The 13,246-nt window shown below is 41.2% G+C and overlaps 1 protein-coding gene across 1 annotated transcript; it reads left to right on the forward strand.

The window, feature by feature from the left end:
• Positions 1 to 431: 431 nt before the first annotated feature.
• Positions 432 to 10,957, forward strand: LOC140921537 (uncharacterized). The gene is made up of 10 exons (XM_073371542.1): positions 432 to 542; positions 3,084 to 3,245; positions 3,786 to 3,974; positions 4,648 to 4,671; positions 4,948 to 5,132; positions 6,103 to 6,253; positions 6,706 to 7,070; positions 8,241 to 8,553; positions 9,685 to 9,920; positions 10,474 to 10,957. The coding sequence occupies exons 2-10, from the start codon at positions 3,104 to 3,106 to the stop codon at positions 10,684 to 10,686; spliced, it is 1,818 nt and encodes a 605-aa protein (XP_073227643.1). The 5' UTR covers positions 432 to 542; positions 3,084 to 3,103; the 3' UTR covers positions 10,687 to 10,957.
• The last annotated feature ends 2,289 nt before the right edge of the window (positions 10,958 to 13,246 follow it).

The following is a 13,246-nucleotide window of genomic DNA, read 5'->3' on the forward strand; positions in this document are numbered from 1 at the left end:
CCCCCTCCCACCCCCGCCTGGGATCCCTCCCCAGGAGAGTCACCCCAGCAAAGGTGGGGAAAGGGAATCAACAAAAAGGCCGGGCAAAGTAATCTAGTTGAATCTCTCTGTGTTCCAGGGCCTGCGAAGAGAAACAAGTTTGTTGATTTATGTCTACCAGACTCTACGCTTCATATACAAGCTTAAATGTCCCATGAGCTTAAATTAACATATATTTTGTTTTGATTTTGTAGCTCATATCAAGACATGAGGAAAACACATTTCGCCCAGAAAAAAAAACCCTGGCTACCGGTTTTTAGTAAAATACAGTAAGAACTATTACTAACCAATTCAATGGACGCAACACTCTTTTTCTTGCAGTCTTCTAGCGTCCTCGCGCAAAACGTTTACAGCCGCCATGTTAAACTTTTGAAAGTGCGCAGTGCATGGTGGGAACTCCACCTCGCAAAGGAACCACGCTTGCTTAGCGTCCACCATTTTGAGTGTTGTCTTGGAAAGGCGCGGTGACTTAGCAAGATTTCACCTTTTCCTGCATTTGGAAGGTAGGACTTTTCGATCAAGGATGTTTGCAAAGAAAGAGAGTCATTTTAGTGCAGTTTTATGGGTAATTTGGAAGAGATCCACAGCGTAAATTGTGTCGGGTGTTTCGTTGAAGAGTTTCGTTTGTATTGTGGCTGCCATTAAGCTAGCACGCAATTTTTTTTATGTCCACATAATTTTTGTCTCTTGGATTCATCGACTTCTAGCAGTCATCACTTATCATCAATGTTCAAGTGCGATTGGCTTTAGTTCCTCGTGATCGGAGAAGGAGTTGGCCATGTTCAACTAAATTTGTCGAGAGCTAATTTTAATATATAATTGGCGTGCACGTTTCAATTTAGACCGAGAACCGCCTTAAATAAGGTTACTGCACATTCTATTTTCCAGCTAAAGTATGATTAGCTTAATTCTTATATATTTTAAGATCTAGTGTTTCTTGTCTTGAGTCTTAAGGAAGGATCATGTAATCAAAAGACGATGTCTGTTACAGCTTGTGCTGTTTTCCCTCGCATGTTTAGCTTAAGTAAACCACCGAATAAACCAAACACTGGATCTTTGCAGTTCAAATTATTTACTCCTCAAGGAAATGAACATGAATCAGAGAAGATCTCTTGGTGGTTACCTCTATGAAGAGATCAGCGTAATTTTTATTTTAATCTTTTGATCTCTTTTGTGTTCTAAAGTTGGAAGAATAGACACTCACAAAGTGGATTATCCACTTTGCACCTTTTCAATGTCAAAAATGTTGAGTCAAGTCTATACATATTTACGGCCGGTTTTTCCACGTACTCGCAAGACAACTTGTTGAACTTTGCCTACCATCACGTGCTTGTTCCTTTAATAATTTTGCAAAATTTTCAAGGAAAACAAGCCTGATCTTAGGTTTTTATATATTTTTTGGTTTTCTAGCACATTGTACGAACTTGGCAGTAATTTACACCATTGTGATAGATGTATATGAAATAAATAATATAAGAACTGCAGAAATGAAGTCAAATGAAGAATGATCCTCGCAGTACACCATTGCTGAACAATGGCTTCAAATGCAACAGAAAATTTAACGAACATACTTACATGTATTTTCCTCAACATCACAGTTTTTTTTCACTTATCAGGAATCCACTCATAGGCCCAGTAAAAATACATATAAATTTGCCACAACAATAAAGGATATTACATTTGAAATCAAGAAATTTTATCTTTGATGATTTTTTCGTTCACTAGACTTGTAAACGAAAGCAGAGATGTTTTATGGAGAAATGAGCCTGGGGATGAGGGGGAGGGGTGGGCTTCGTAGAAACTGCAGATTTTGGTCTAGCGATTCAAGGTGTTTTGGACAGAAACCCCAAATTTTTACACATGAAGCTATCGCTTAGGATTACATACAAAAAAAGCAAATACCATGTCTCCTTCCTGTAGGAGACAAATAAATATTAAGCCTGGGTCATGCCCAGACAAGCATCATATTATTTTTCCCCGCCCACCCCCTCCCTCCCATCCAAAATGAGATACTGATCACTGCTTAAGCCCAAACTTGACCCAGTCAATTAAAAATCATACAGGGATGGCAGATCAGAAGATGTGAGACTGTGGTTCGATAATTTATTCTTGACTAAGAGAAGGAAACAAGTAAAAAATATTTGGCGTGAGGACTCACCATGAAAGATGCAGAGATTTTAACATTGGGTCAAAATTTCTGGAGACCCACAGTTATTTTCTACACACATTCTATCATCAGCAATCCTATCGCATGACATGCAAACAAAACCCTTTCTGAGAAGTTGTATAACATGATGTTTTTTTTTTTCATTTTTACTAAAGTACCATTATATGTCGTACTTTTATCACTACACAACTTTGGTGCTATTCTATTTGCGTGACCAGTTGATGATACTGTATTGATTATTATCCCCTCTGCAAGGCTTCCTTTTATCATGCTGATCCACTTTTTGTGATTGCTTCATAGAGAGGAGAATTCGTTACATCACGTTGCCATGGTAGCAAAATTTTTGGATGACAACAAACCGATGAAGCCACTTAAAAGTCTATTCCCATTATTTCAAACTTTACCAATCTTATTCAATTTCATTTAATTTGGCTAATCTTGGAGAAATTTTCTTTGGGACCTTATTTATTGTTATCTAAGTTTAGAAAAAGAAAGTGACAATTTTTGTGTTGTGTTCACCTACTCCATAATGTAGGCTCATGAAATTATGAAGTTTCATGTCAAAAATATAGTGGTGCAACGAGGGCAAATAAATGTTCAAAATAACATGATGCACGTGCAAAGTTGTTGTTTGTTCAAGTGAACAGTACAGGTTGAGAGTTCCAAATGAATGACTATACATTGTTTAAGAGTTTGAGATGTTGAGATGGCTTTGAGATGGAAATCAATGATCAAAAAATTTCATAGTTAAAACATGAATATGTCTGTAGAATTTTGCAAAACATTTGTGTGTTCCTAAGACCTATCTTTTTTAACAAAGCCATGTGGTGTTAAGTGTTCACTTAGCCAATTCTGTTATTTATTTTGCTTCTTACAGCAAGGAAGAGAGTGTGAATCATGTCAAGTGAAGAAGAAGCAACAGCAGCCAATGTGTTGTCACAGATGTCACAGATCCAACAAATCAGCTGTGAGACAATTGAAGCTACAGTGATAAATGTTGGGCACCACTGTGACGTGGAGACAACTGCACCTCCACAAGGTTGGTTTAGCTTCAAACTTTCCAGGTTAATAGGGAGAATAGGTAATTGGTGGAATTTAATCAAGGTGCTGCATCAACAAAACCCAACATCAGATTGGATGAGATCAACTCCTGTAACTCACTAAGGTTTGGGTTGATATCAGGTTCGGTCCTCTCCAGCATTGTTTAGCAGTCCCTTCTGCAACACCAAGAAACTAACAGGACTTTGTAAAACTCCAGGTAGTGGTCTGGTTCAGTCTGACCACATGCCAACACTGATTAAGGCAACCTAGTTCCCAAGGTCCTCTCATACTCAGCCCCAGGGGCAAAAGAGGGAGAGACTGAAAAACATAATGCATATTATGGCAGTCGTGGTCGAAATGCTTTGTGACTCATTTCCAAATAGCCGAATGATTTCAATTGTCCAAGGGACACGTGACCAGAGTCTCTCTCCCTCGCCATAGGGACGGAGTAGGAGAGGACCCTGGGAAAGAGGTTATGATTAGGGGGAGACGGACTTGATTATTTTTACTTCATGTGTATTTTTTTTCCTTATATCAGTAATGGAGATAGTGCAAGCAGAGGTTCCAGATGAGGAAGCAAATGAAGTTCTCCAACAGGTCCAGTCAGCTGTGCAGTCCATACAGCGACCAAATATGGTGGTCACCAACGATCAAGTGCGTTCTCAGCTTGACACTACTGTTGTGGCCGTGCTACCTGTTGCAGTAGCTCCAGCTAATTCTGCTACGGGTGAGTTAAAGTAGGAAACACCTATAATGGATTTATAAGTCTTCTGGGTTTGTACAATTAATAAGAAAAGCAAGAAACGCTGCTGGGCACTGGCCATCTTGGGACACAGGAAATTAAATGCAGAGTCGCACTTTGCTAAACTCACATTCTACATTGTACCTCTTAAAAAGCTGGGGTCAATGTTGTTATAAGAGCCTATTTCTGCTGTTCCCCTCCCCCCATATTAGCTGTGTTGATTTAGTTGAAACAAAACTTCAAAGTATAACACCAACACTGCACTGGGTGGGAGGAGGGAGAGGAAAAATGCGTCATTTTGACAAGCTATTGTGTTTTTGTCCTAAGAGTTTTGACCAGGGTTGTAGTAATACACTGTGTAACACTGGAGTTGGGGGTGCGGATAAAGGGGTTAAAACCTCCCACCTTTTTTTCCTTGCATTTCATACTTAGCCTATGAGCAAGCTCTCCTATTTGGGCAAGTGAAGCGAGTCTCGCGAGAACGCGGCCCCTCACTCAATTAATATATATGATAAATTGATTGCAAAATTTTCTCCAAATTGCTCTTGCTTCTCACCCTTTAAGAACCCCCATCTTCCATCTTTTCTCTCCCACCTCCCATGATCGTTCCCCTTGCCCTAGTGATAAGTTTTTAACCAAAACTTGTTCTCATTTACAGCAACAAGGGTTGTTTCAAGTGGAGGTAATTTTTTTTTCTGTCTGTCATAGTTACTCTTGTTGAATGTTGCTTGTCATTTTAATAACAGATGTTTTTTTGTGAAATTGTAATTGGATCAGTGGAGCAGTCTACTTGACTAATCTCTGCTCTTTGTCTTCAACATGTGGGTGAAAACAGTTATGCAGTGCAGTGACTTGAAAGAAAGTAATAACTTTCTAACACTTAAAACTTAGCGTTTGCTGCTTACCGTTCTGTGGGGACTGAAATCTTTTTAAATGATTCTTTCTGACTTGTATTAAGGAGGAAGAGTTTACCCTTGTGAATACTGTGGCAAAGAGTTCAACAAATCATACAATCTCAAGACGCATATTCGTGTTCACACTGGGGAACGCCCTTATCAGTGTGATCAGTGTGGACATGGATTTGCTAACTTAGGAGATCTCAAGAGACATGCAAGAACGCACACTGGAGAGAAACCATTCAAGGTAAGTCTTTTGCCAGTAAAATCTCTACTTCACTGTGAGACCTTTTCTGAGATGACTAAAGAGTTTTGATACCTTAAACTAGGGATCTGTTAAAGACTGTTTTATATTACTTTTAAAACTTATCAAGACTCTTAGGCTATGTTCATACTATACCAGACATTTTTTAGCTGCCACAAAAATCATACTGGATAGGGGTTATGTTCACAAACAAAAATTGTTGTGGCAGCACAATTTCTGAAAGGGAGCGAAGCTGCGACGCGCTGGTCTCTAAACCCGAGTGTCACATATCGGTAAGGTCTTAATACTTTACAGGGCTGTCAACGGCCCCCCTCCCCCCCCCCCCCCCCCTTCCCTCCACGTCTTCAAATGTTGAGAATTGATAGAGAACTAGGGGAAGGGGTAATAGATGACATCATAGCGCACGACACATGACGTCATTTGTGCAAAAAATACTTGTTGACCCCGATCACCACAAATTTGCAATGGCACAAAACGCCCGAAAAAGATGATGTTAGCGTAGTAACATTTGACCTGATTGGTTTACTTCCCACCAAGTTATACTATGGCATACAGGGGTTTATGAGGAAAAGTTCAATTTTAACAGCACAAACAACGCAAAATAGTTGAAACTTTTGATATTGTTGGAAAGTCGAGTCTACTGAAATGAAGAAATGGCAAACTTCGGCGATTATCCGGGAGATCTCACACTTTAATCGGGAGACCGGGAGATACGGTTGAAAATCTGGAGTCTGCAGGATTATCTGGTAGAGTTGACAGCACTGTTTTACCGAATAGCTTTTCGTAGCGCCACGAAAAGCTATTGGGTATTGTGTGAACACACCCTTAAAGATCTGCCTCAAACGTTAAGAAATAAAAAATTTACAAATCATATCCTTGTGTATACAATACTTTGTAGCAAACATTTTATTTTTATGTATCGACTCAATAGACACTGCTTTCTCTCTTTCAGTGTGAATTCTGTGGCAAAGTGTTCTCAGATTTTGGAAGTCACAAACGACACCTTCGCCTTCACACGGGGTTCAAACCCTTTACATGTGAGCAGTGTGGTAGAGATTTCACTCGCTTGGACAGCTACAAGAACCACATAAGATTACACACAGGTAGGATAAGTCTAGCTGCAAAATTCACCAGCCTGACGAAAAGTTTCGGAAAATGTTCTGTTACTTTCAGTTGTATAATATTGCTAGTTTACAAGTGACTCGACGGCTGCCATATGTCCTGAAAAACAAAGGCGTTTCTCACTGCTAAGACTACACTCGTTTTTCATTCCTTCCCCATATTTAACAGCTTGTTGTTTTTTTTGTTGTTGTTTTTTATAAATGAAATTAAATGTCCTCGTATTAATAAGACGAGCTGCCTTACACCCATTTTATAAATTTCTCAAAACTTTTAAATCATCCTAGGCTACAAAAGGAGGCGGTTTTTTTCTCAAAATAGTTTTTTCAAAGCGCGAAGCGAAGCGAAGTGTTAAAACTTCCTTTTTATTCTTTTACGTTCGTCTTCTGTGTTCTTCAAATTAGATAAGAATGAATTTTTGTTATTTTTTTATCAGGTGACCGTCCGTATAAATGTGATACTTGTGAAAAAGAATTCAACTACCTCACCACCTACAAACGGCACTTGAACATACATAAAGGAGAGAAACCATTTGCCTGTGAGCACTGCGACAAAAAATTCACCCGCCTAAATTACCTAAAAAACCACCTCAACACACATGCCAAACACGCTAGTCAGGAGAGTCAAACAGACTTCAAGTTCGATGACAGTTCTGCACAATCTCAAATGGTCGTGGATGGCCAGGAAGGCCTGGATTCTATGGAAGAGGAAACCGCTGCCCAGAGCATACAAAATGACAATAAAAGCGAGGCTGATAAAGCAGAAGGTGATGGAGGAACGGACGCAAATAAGGACGACGAGGTACTTGCGACTGTCGCCAAATTCGACGGTGTAATAGCGATTCTTGTTCAGCCACTTCTTTATGAAATGCTTGTACCAAAGAAAGGATAGGTCTTTTACATTATATATCGAGAAGTGTGGTAGCTCATTAAAACCTCTTATTTCGGTCGACCCCCATAAGTCGCACGTGTGTTGTTTGTGGGCTATGTTCTACTGTTAACTTTGATTGGTTATTGTTTTCCCGGCCAATCTAGTGAGGCCTTGATCAAATGAGCCGGGCTTGCTAACTTTGCCGCGGTGACGTTCATCCGGGTAACACAAGCCTGCGAGTATGGCTTCCCTATATCTTGTAATCTCTATTGTGTCATCCGTCAAAAGGAGGGCCTGAATCATTGGGTAGACAGCTTTAGATTCTGAGACGAGGACGACTACGAGTACGAGATTTTCTAAGTAGGGTGCTTGCGAGAGAACCAGCGCCATTTTGGCGGGAAACCATGATAGTAGTCGTCATTCTACTACTAGTTTTAGCGGGAATGTCGCAGTGGCGGGAACAAGTTTAATCATTTTGCTACCGGGAAGGGCTAAACCTTCTCCAAGAAAAAGATAACCTCACTAATTTTTCAGGTGAAAAATTATACAGTGAAGCTTTCCGGGTTGAATATTTTTCGAGAATACGCGAAAAAACTTTAAGTTAAGAACTGCACTCGTACTCTTTCCTCGTCCTCAAATCTAAAGCTTTCTATTTATTTACCAGATCACATGTCAGCGTGCAAAGAAAGTCGTGTCCGATAGCCCAGGGCTAGTGGATTTTGCTATCGGGCTAGTGGTTTTTGTTCTTAACTTGCCCGACGGGCAAATGCTGTTTTTTGGGAAATTCAAATTACAGAAGGATTAATCCTGCTAATCAAAAGGGTTTCAGGGCTAGTTGAAATGACTTGTGGGCTAGTACACACTAGCTACTACTCCTTCACTCTTGAAGGATAAGAAATAAAATCTTCACTGAGAAGTGGCGAATGATGTTTGGTTACCCTGTTCTAGGTTCCAAAATAGTGGGGCGAATGGTTAGCCTGTTCCAGTCTCCAAGATAGAGGGGAAGCATATCGCAGTTGAACAGGTGCAAATTAACCTCGATGCTCTAATCACAGTTTTTCTCTTCTCAAAGCAACATGCCTTTTTGTCATTTCTTTTCAGAACGACGTCCCAGGTACAGCCAGAACTTCAGAAACAAAAGTCCCAGATACCTCTCTGCTCCAGCAAGTTACGCAGGTTTTGGGCGAAATCGTCCCTCATAACCTGAGCGCCGAGGTGACCGAAGGGGCCGGCGGACCTCAGATCGTTGTTCAAGGCGCTGACCAAGAAGGAAGTCAGTTTAAAATCACTTTAGCTCAGCAACTTCTGCTTGCGCAACATCTACTGAACCAGGTGCAGACACAACGGAATGGAAGCGGAGGGACTGATGCGGATGATGGAGAACCCGACGTGGATCAGCCGCAAATTACGACAGGTTAGTTTCGCGACATGTATCCTTTCGGGGGAGAGGTGGGGAAGAGCAGGATTCTGTAGGTTGTTTTACTGTGTCACGAAATTTATACAAAAGTCAAACCGGGGGAACTGCCACAAAACCAGGTGAAACATAAAAATAACATTAAGGGCATGTTTACATGAAGATGGGGACCCCAGGTAGGTGAGTTACCCCACCTAAGCGGGTTACCTCACCTACCTGGGGTACCCCACCTCCATGAAAACAGGCCCTAAAATAAGGTATAAATAACACAGCGGAAACAAAAGGGGGAGCAGATGGACAAACTTGAACAAGATTGTAACAGATTGCAATTCTGGGATTTGAAAACTTGTAAGCCAAACAGTTTTGTTGTTTGTAACTTTTTAAAAAATGTTTCGGAGACGTTATTTGTCTCACACAAAGTTGTTATTTTGTCATTCGCAAGTAATTTCTCAATTTCCATAGCAAATAAGGACGCGTAATCTAAATCAGCATTAGTAACAAAAGTGAGACAGCTAGCGTTCATCGCCATTATTCCAGCTTACTTACTTTGTATAATGTAGGCGAACTCATCCTGGAGCTAAAATCCTTAGAACCATTTCCAAATTCAGAAAGGGAAACAAAATTTCGTGGTCGCTTATTTACGTACTCTATAAAACGCTTATTTTCACGACGAAGTCGTGCAGTGACGAAAGAGAGAAATGTTCAAAAAAGCGTTATGCACGTGCAAAGTTGTTGTTTTGCTAGTCTAAACCTATTGCTTTTTTGAAGTTCTCGTTGCCGTTGCCGTTGCCGTCGCCGTCGTCAGATCTTAAGGTCCCTAATTTGTTGATCGGGGATTTTCCGAACCACTCTATTCCTGAGGCCGCCTCTTATATACGGGCTGAGTGTTTTAACGTCCTTCGGTCCTGCTACAAAAGTTTTTCCGGTTTATCTCCCTCTAGAAAACCTGACATTTCTGAACACCAATCTGATTCTCTGGTGAACTGTCTCTAAGACAGACTCTTTGGAAGTGATGTCCGTAAAACATAGGAAGTGAAGAGAGGCAAGGGCCAACTCTAAGTGTCCGTTTTCTCGGGGTGTCCGTTAAGAGAGAATCGACGGTAGTTCTTTTTTTCGTTTTTAATATTTCAGTGACCATTCCCGAAATAACAGCTGAGCTGGCAGAGCAAATCGTCAACCAGGCAGCCGCGCAACAGGTCGCTGGAGAGCCTACGTCTATACAGACGAGTGCGGGGGATATCCTTATTCAGAGCTCCGCAGGAGTGCTACATGTCCCTGAAGGGGCAACTGCCCAGGAATCCGGGCAAGCAGGGATGGTCATCGAAACTGAAGTGGTGGAGGACTCCGGTGGAAATCATCATGACGAGGTATTTAATGTGGCTTAGTTCTTCGCGAATCGAAGGCCGTAAGGCGGTTTGAACGTTTCGCGTCTCACTTCGCAGAAGAGTTTTCTTTCAATGAATGACTTGTGTGCAACACGGATTTCTTGTCAACATCGAGACCCTTTACCCAACAAGAAATATCTTGATTCAGCGTCTTGCTTGGCTGCTTCGTGTCCCTAAAGGGGGACTGGCCAGGAATCAGGGCAATCAGAGACCGTGGTCAAAACTGATTGTTAAAATGTGGAGGTGTTAAACATGCCTCAGTAACAATCGGAACTCCCCTCTTCCCCGTAAAGGTAAGGGATACAGTGATTCAGAGTTCTACGAGGATGTTACATTTCCCGGAAGGGGAAACTACGGAATAATCAAGGCAAGGAGAGATATGGTCATTGGCCAGAACGTGGTTGAACACTTGAGGAAAGGTCAACATGCCGGTACTAGTTGCTGTAGCAGGTGTAGGCTTTGACGTGCTCGAAGACAAAGGCCCAATATTTTCCTTCCTTGTCTTGCATGTAAAAATCTCTGTTTTCCCTTTCAGGTTGTCACAGAGCATGTGCTTCAAGAGAGTACCACTGTCCCAGTGACGTCAGAAGACGGTGTGCCGCTGGTCGATAGCAACGCCGTATACGTGGCCATTGATCCCAACCAACCGGATGTACAGCAGCTTCTGGGTCAAATTCAAGTGATGGCGGCGGCTTCACAAGTACAACAGGCAAATGAAGAGGAAAGCCACAGTCTAGGAGAAAGCTAACGACCCTAGTTGGCCTGAAACGGCTTAAAAAGTCTTTGTCCGTGTCGATTGTTTCGAAGAAAATCTCTAGAAAGAACTTTGTACTAATTGTGTAAATAACATCTGGTCCCGTATCTCTTTGAAAATTCCGGAAATAGTGTTTCATTGTCAGACCAAAAAAAATTGAACCATATTTTCGCATTCTCTTCAGTTTCGCCTTCATATTTCCATCGCCTTGCTATTTCATTTATGTGACGTGATATGGTTTGGCCCGCGACCATTTTCCCAATTCACTCCTTTCACATTAACCCTGACATTAACCATTATACACCTTGTTTACCCCCAAAATTTTGCATAAGTATTGTTTCCAAGTTCTCTCGGGAGGATTGTCAATCCCAAGAGAAATTGGAAACAATGCTTTTGCGACACTTTTGGGGGGTAAAGAAAGGTGTATTATGGGAATGTGAAAGTAACGAATGTCTTCATGCCCATTTCTCAGCTCGTTAGCCTGTGTTCAGCCTCCCCTCAGTAATATATTTTTTTTTTAAGGGAAGCGGCGTTCTACACAGGCTACCGTTCGTGTGTGCCTTTAACTTCACCTCACCCTTATTTCACACAGCTGCCAGCATTCATTTTGTGTTTCTCTTGCTTATTTCAATTTTCGAATTCCATCGGGGATGACTGATCAACAATTATTTCATTGACGATCGCGTCCACCGTATCACGTCATAAGGCTGGGAATTGGAGGCGATATTCGTATCCTTTTTCCATATTTTATTTTCTTTTACACTAGTTGAAGAGACTACTGGAAAGTAGACTTCTATTTCAAGCGTAAATAATGATAGTCAGTTTTAACAGCAGCAATGCAGTTTTCCTTTCTTTGTGTCGCGATTTTCCTAATCGATAAATCTAAGTATCTCGAGAAAGGGTAGTCTGCTACACAGCCGTTTTTAGTGTCGTCACGCAACGCTCCTCCCCATTAAGTCTGCTACACAGCCGTTTTTACTTTCGCCACGCAGGGAGGAGCGTTGCGTGACGACGCTAAAAGCGGCTGTGTAGCAGACTAGAGAAAACGAGAAAAAAAGAACAACAAACTTAATGATGTAGAGGTTAATAAAACTCAGTTTTCTTTAACTGCGCGCCTGTTACAAAATTAAATGTGTTGAACTATAATCCACTATCAATCTTGCAATTGTGCGTTTTCCCCAAAGAAGACTGCAAAGTAGCCTTGTATTTCATACGTTGCTTCAATGGAAACGCGTGGGCTCTGAGACGAACGCGACACAAGACTCAGTGAGAGACGTCGCCAAAATGAGTTTTTTCTTTCTTTCTTTTCTTGAATCTATGTGACGTACAAACATAACTAATTAGCTTAAATTTTGTAAACTTTAAAAGGTGTCAAAACCTGCAGGCAATTAAAATGTAATCTTAGTCTGTAACACGCTCGAGTAAACGAACCAGGGAAACATAAAACGGAAAAATACTTTTTTATCTCCTTTCATTTCTAAAGAGTGTTGCAAAGATGTACAAGTAATAAATGTTTCAATAAATGAGCTTATTGTAAGATTCAAAGTGCGTCATTTCAACGGAATAACTTTTCGAGAAGCGAGATAAACTCCTCTTTTTGTTGACAAAATCGGCCAGTTTTTCTGTAATTATAACAACTGAGGTATTTCAAAGTCAGGTCAAGCAGCTTTATCCTTTAACGACAGTGTTCCTACCCAATTATTTTAAAAACTTTTCAACACATTCATAATTAACACTCAATGAACGTTTTTGGTTATGTTATGTCGCGGATGACAGGATAACAGAACGTGTTTTCTTTTCATTATATGTATGAATATAGCCTGCGTGGCAAGCGCCGGTTAGTTTTTACAGAACGCGCAAGGGAACACGCGAAGGGAGGAGGCTTACTCGATCCCCTCGTCTGGGCGCGTCCTCGAAATTTCTCCCTTCGCCCTAATAGGCCATTTCCGAGCCTCTGTATCAAAACGAGGTTAAGTGCTCAGCCTTTGATATGGAAATGATTTTTCATTCTCATGCAAAAAAAACTCATTTTCACAAGAAAGGTTGTGCACTTTGCCTCATTTTGAAAGTGAGGGTTTATGGAACTCGGCAATGGCCTGTTAAAGTAAGCATGCCCATATGAATAGTAAGCACGGACGTCAGCTAACAAAGTCGTCACTGACTGTGAGCATACTGTACATGTGTGATAAGAAGTTTTAGACCACACCAATGATGGAAAAACTTCAATTCTCTTTAACAATAGCGTGGGTTCTTTTTCATCCCCTTCAGCTTCACTGATAAAGGAGGGATGAAGAAGACAGCGGCCAACACCTGCATCTGAACTTAGACAAACACACTGATCATGATCTTGCCGAGTTTTTTAAATGACTTGGTAGGTGTTTAAACCCGGGCCTCCCCATCAGGGGACCAGTACTATTCCACTTTAGTTAACCTGGCAGCCCCCACCCACCACCAAGGACGAGTTTTTTCAAATTTTTTAGAGCCTCTTTGATCTCTCTGCTAGCTGAGCGCTTGATTTTGGCGTACGCGAGAAAGACTATCGCTACATGGATGG

The sequence above is a fragment of the Porites lutea genome, chromosome 12 (genome assembly GCF_958299795.1).
Source record: "Porites lutea chromosome 12, jaPorLute2.1, whole genome shotgun sequence".
NCBI classification, from domain to species: domain Eukaryota; kingdom Metazoa; phylum Cnidaria; class Anthozoa; order Scleractinia; family Poritidae; genus Porites; species Porites lutea.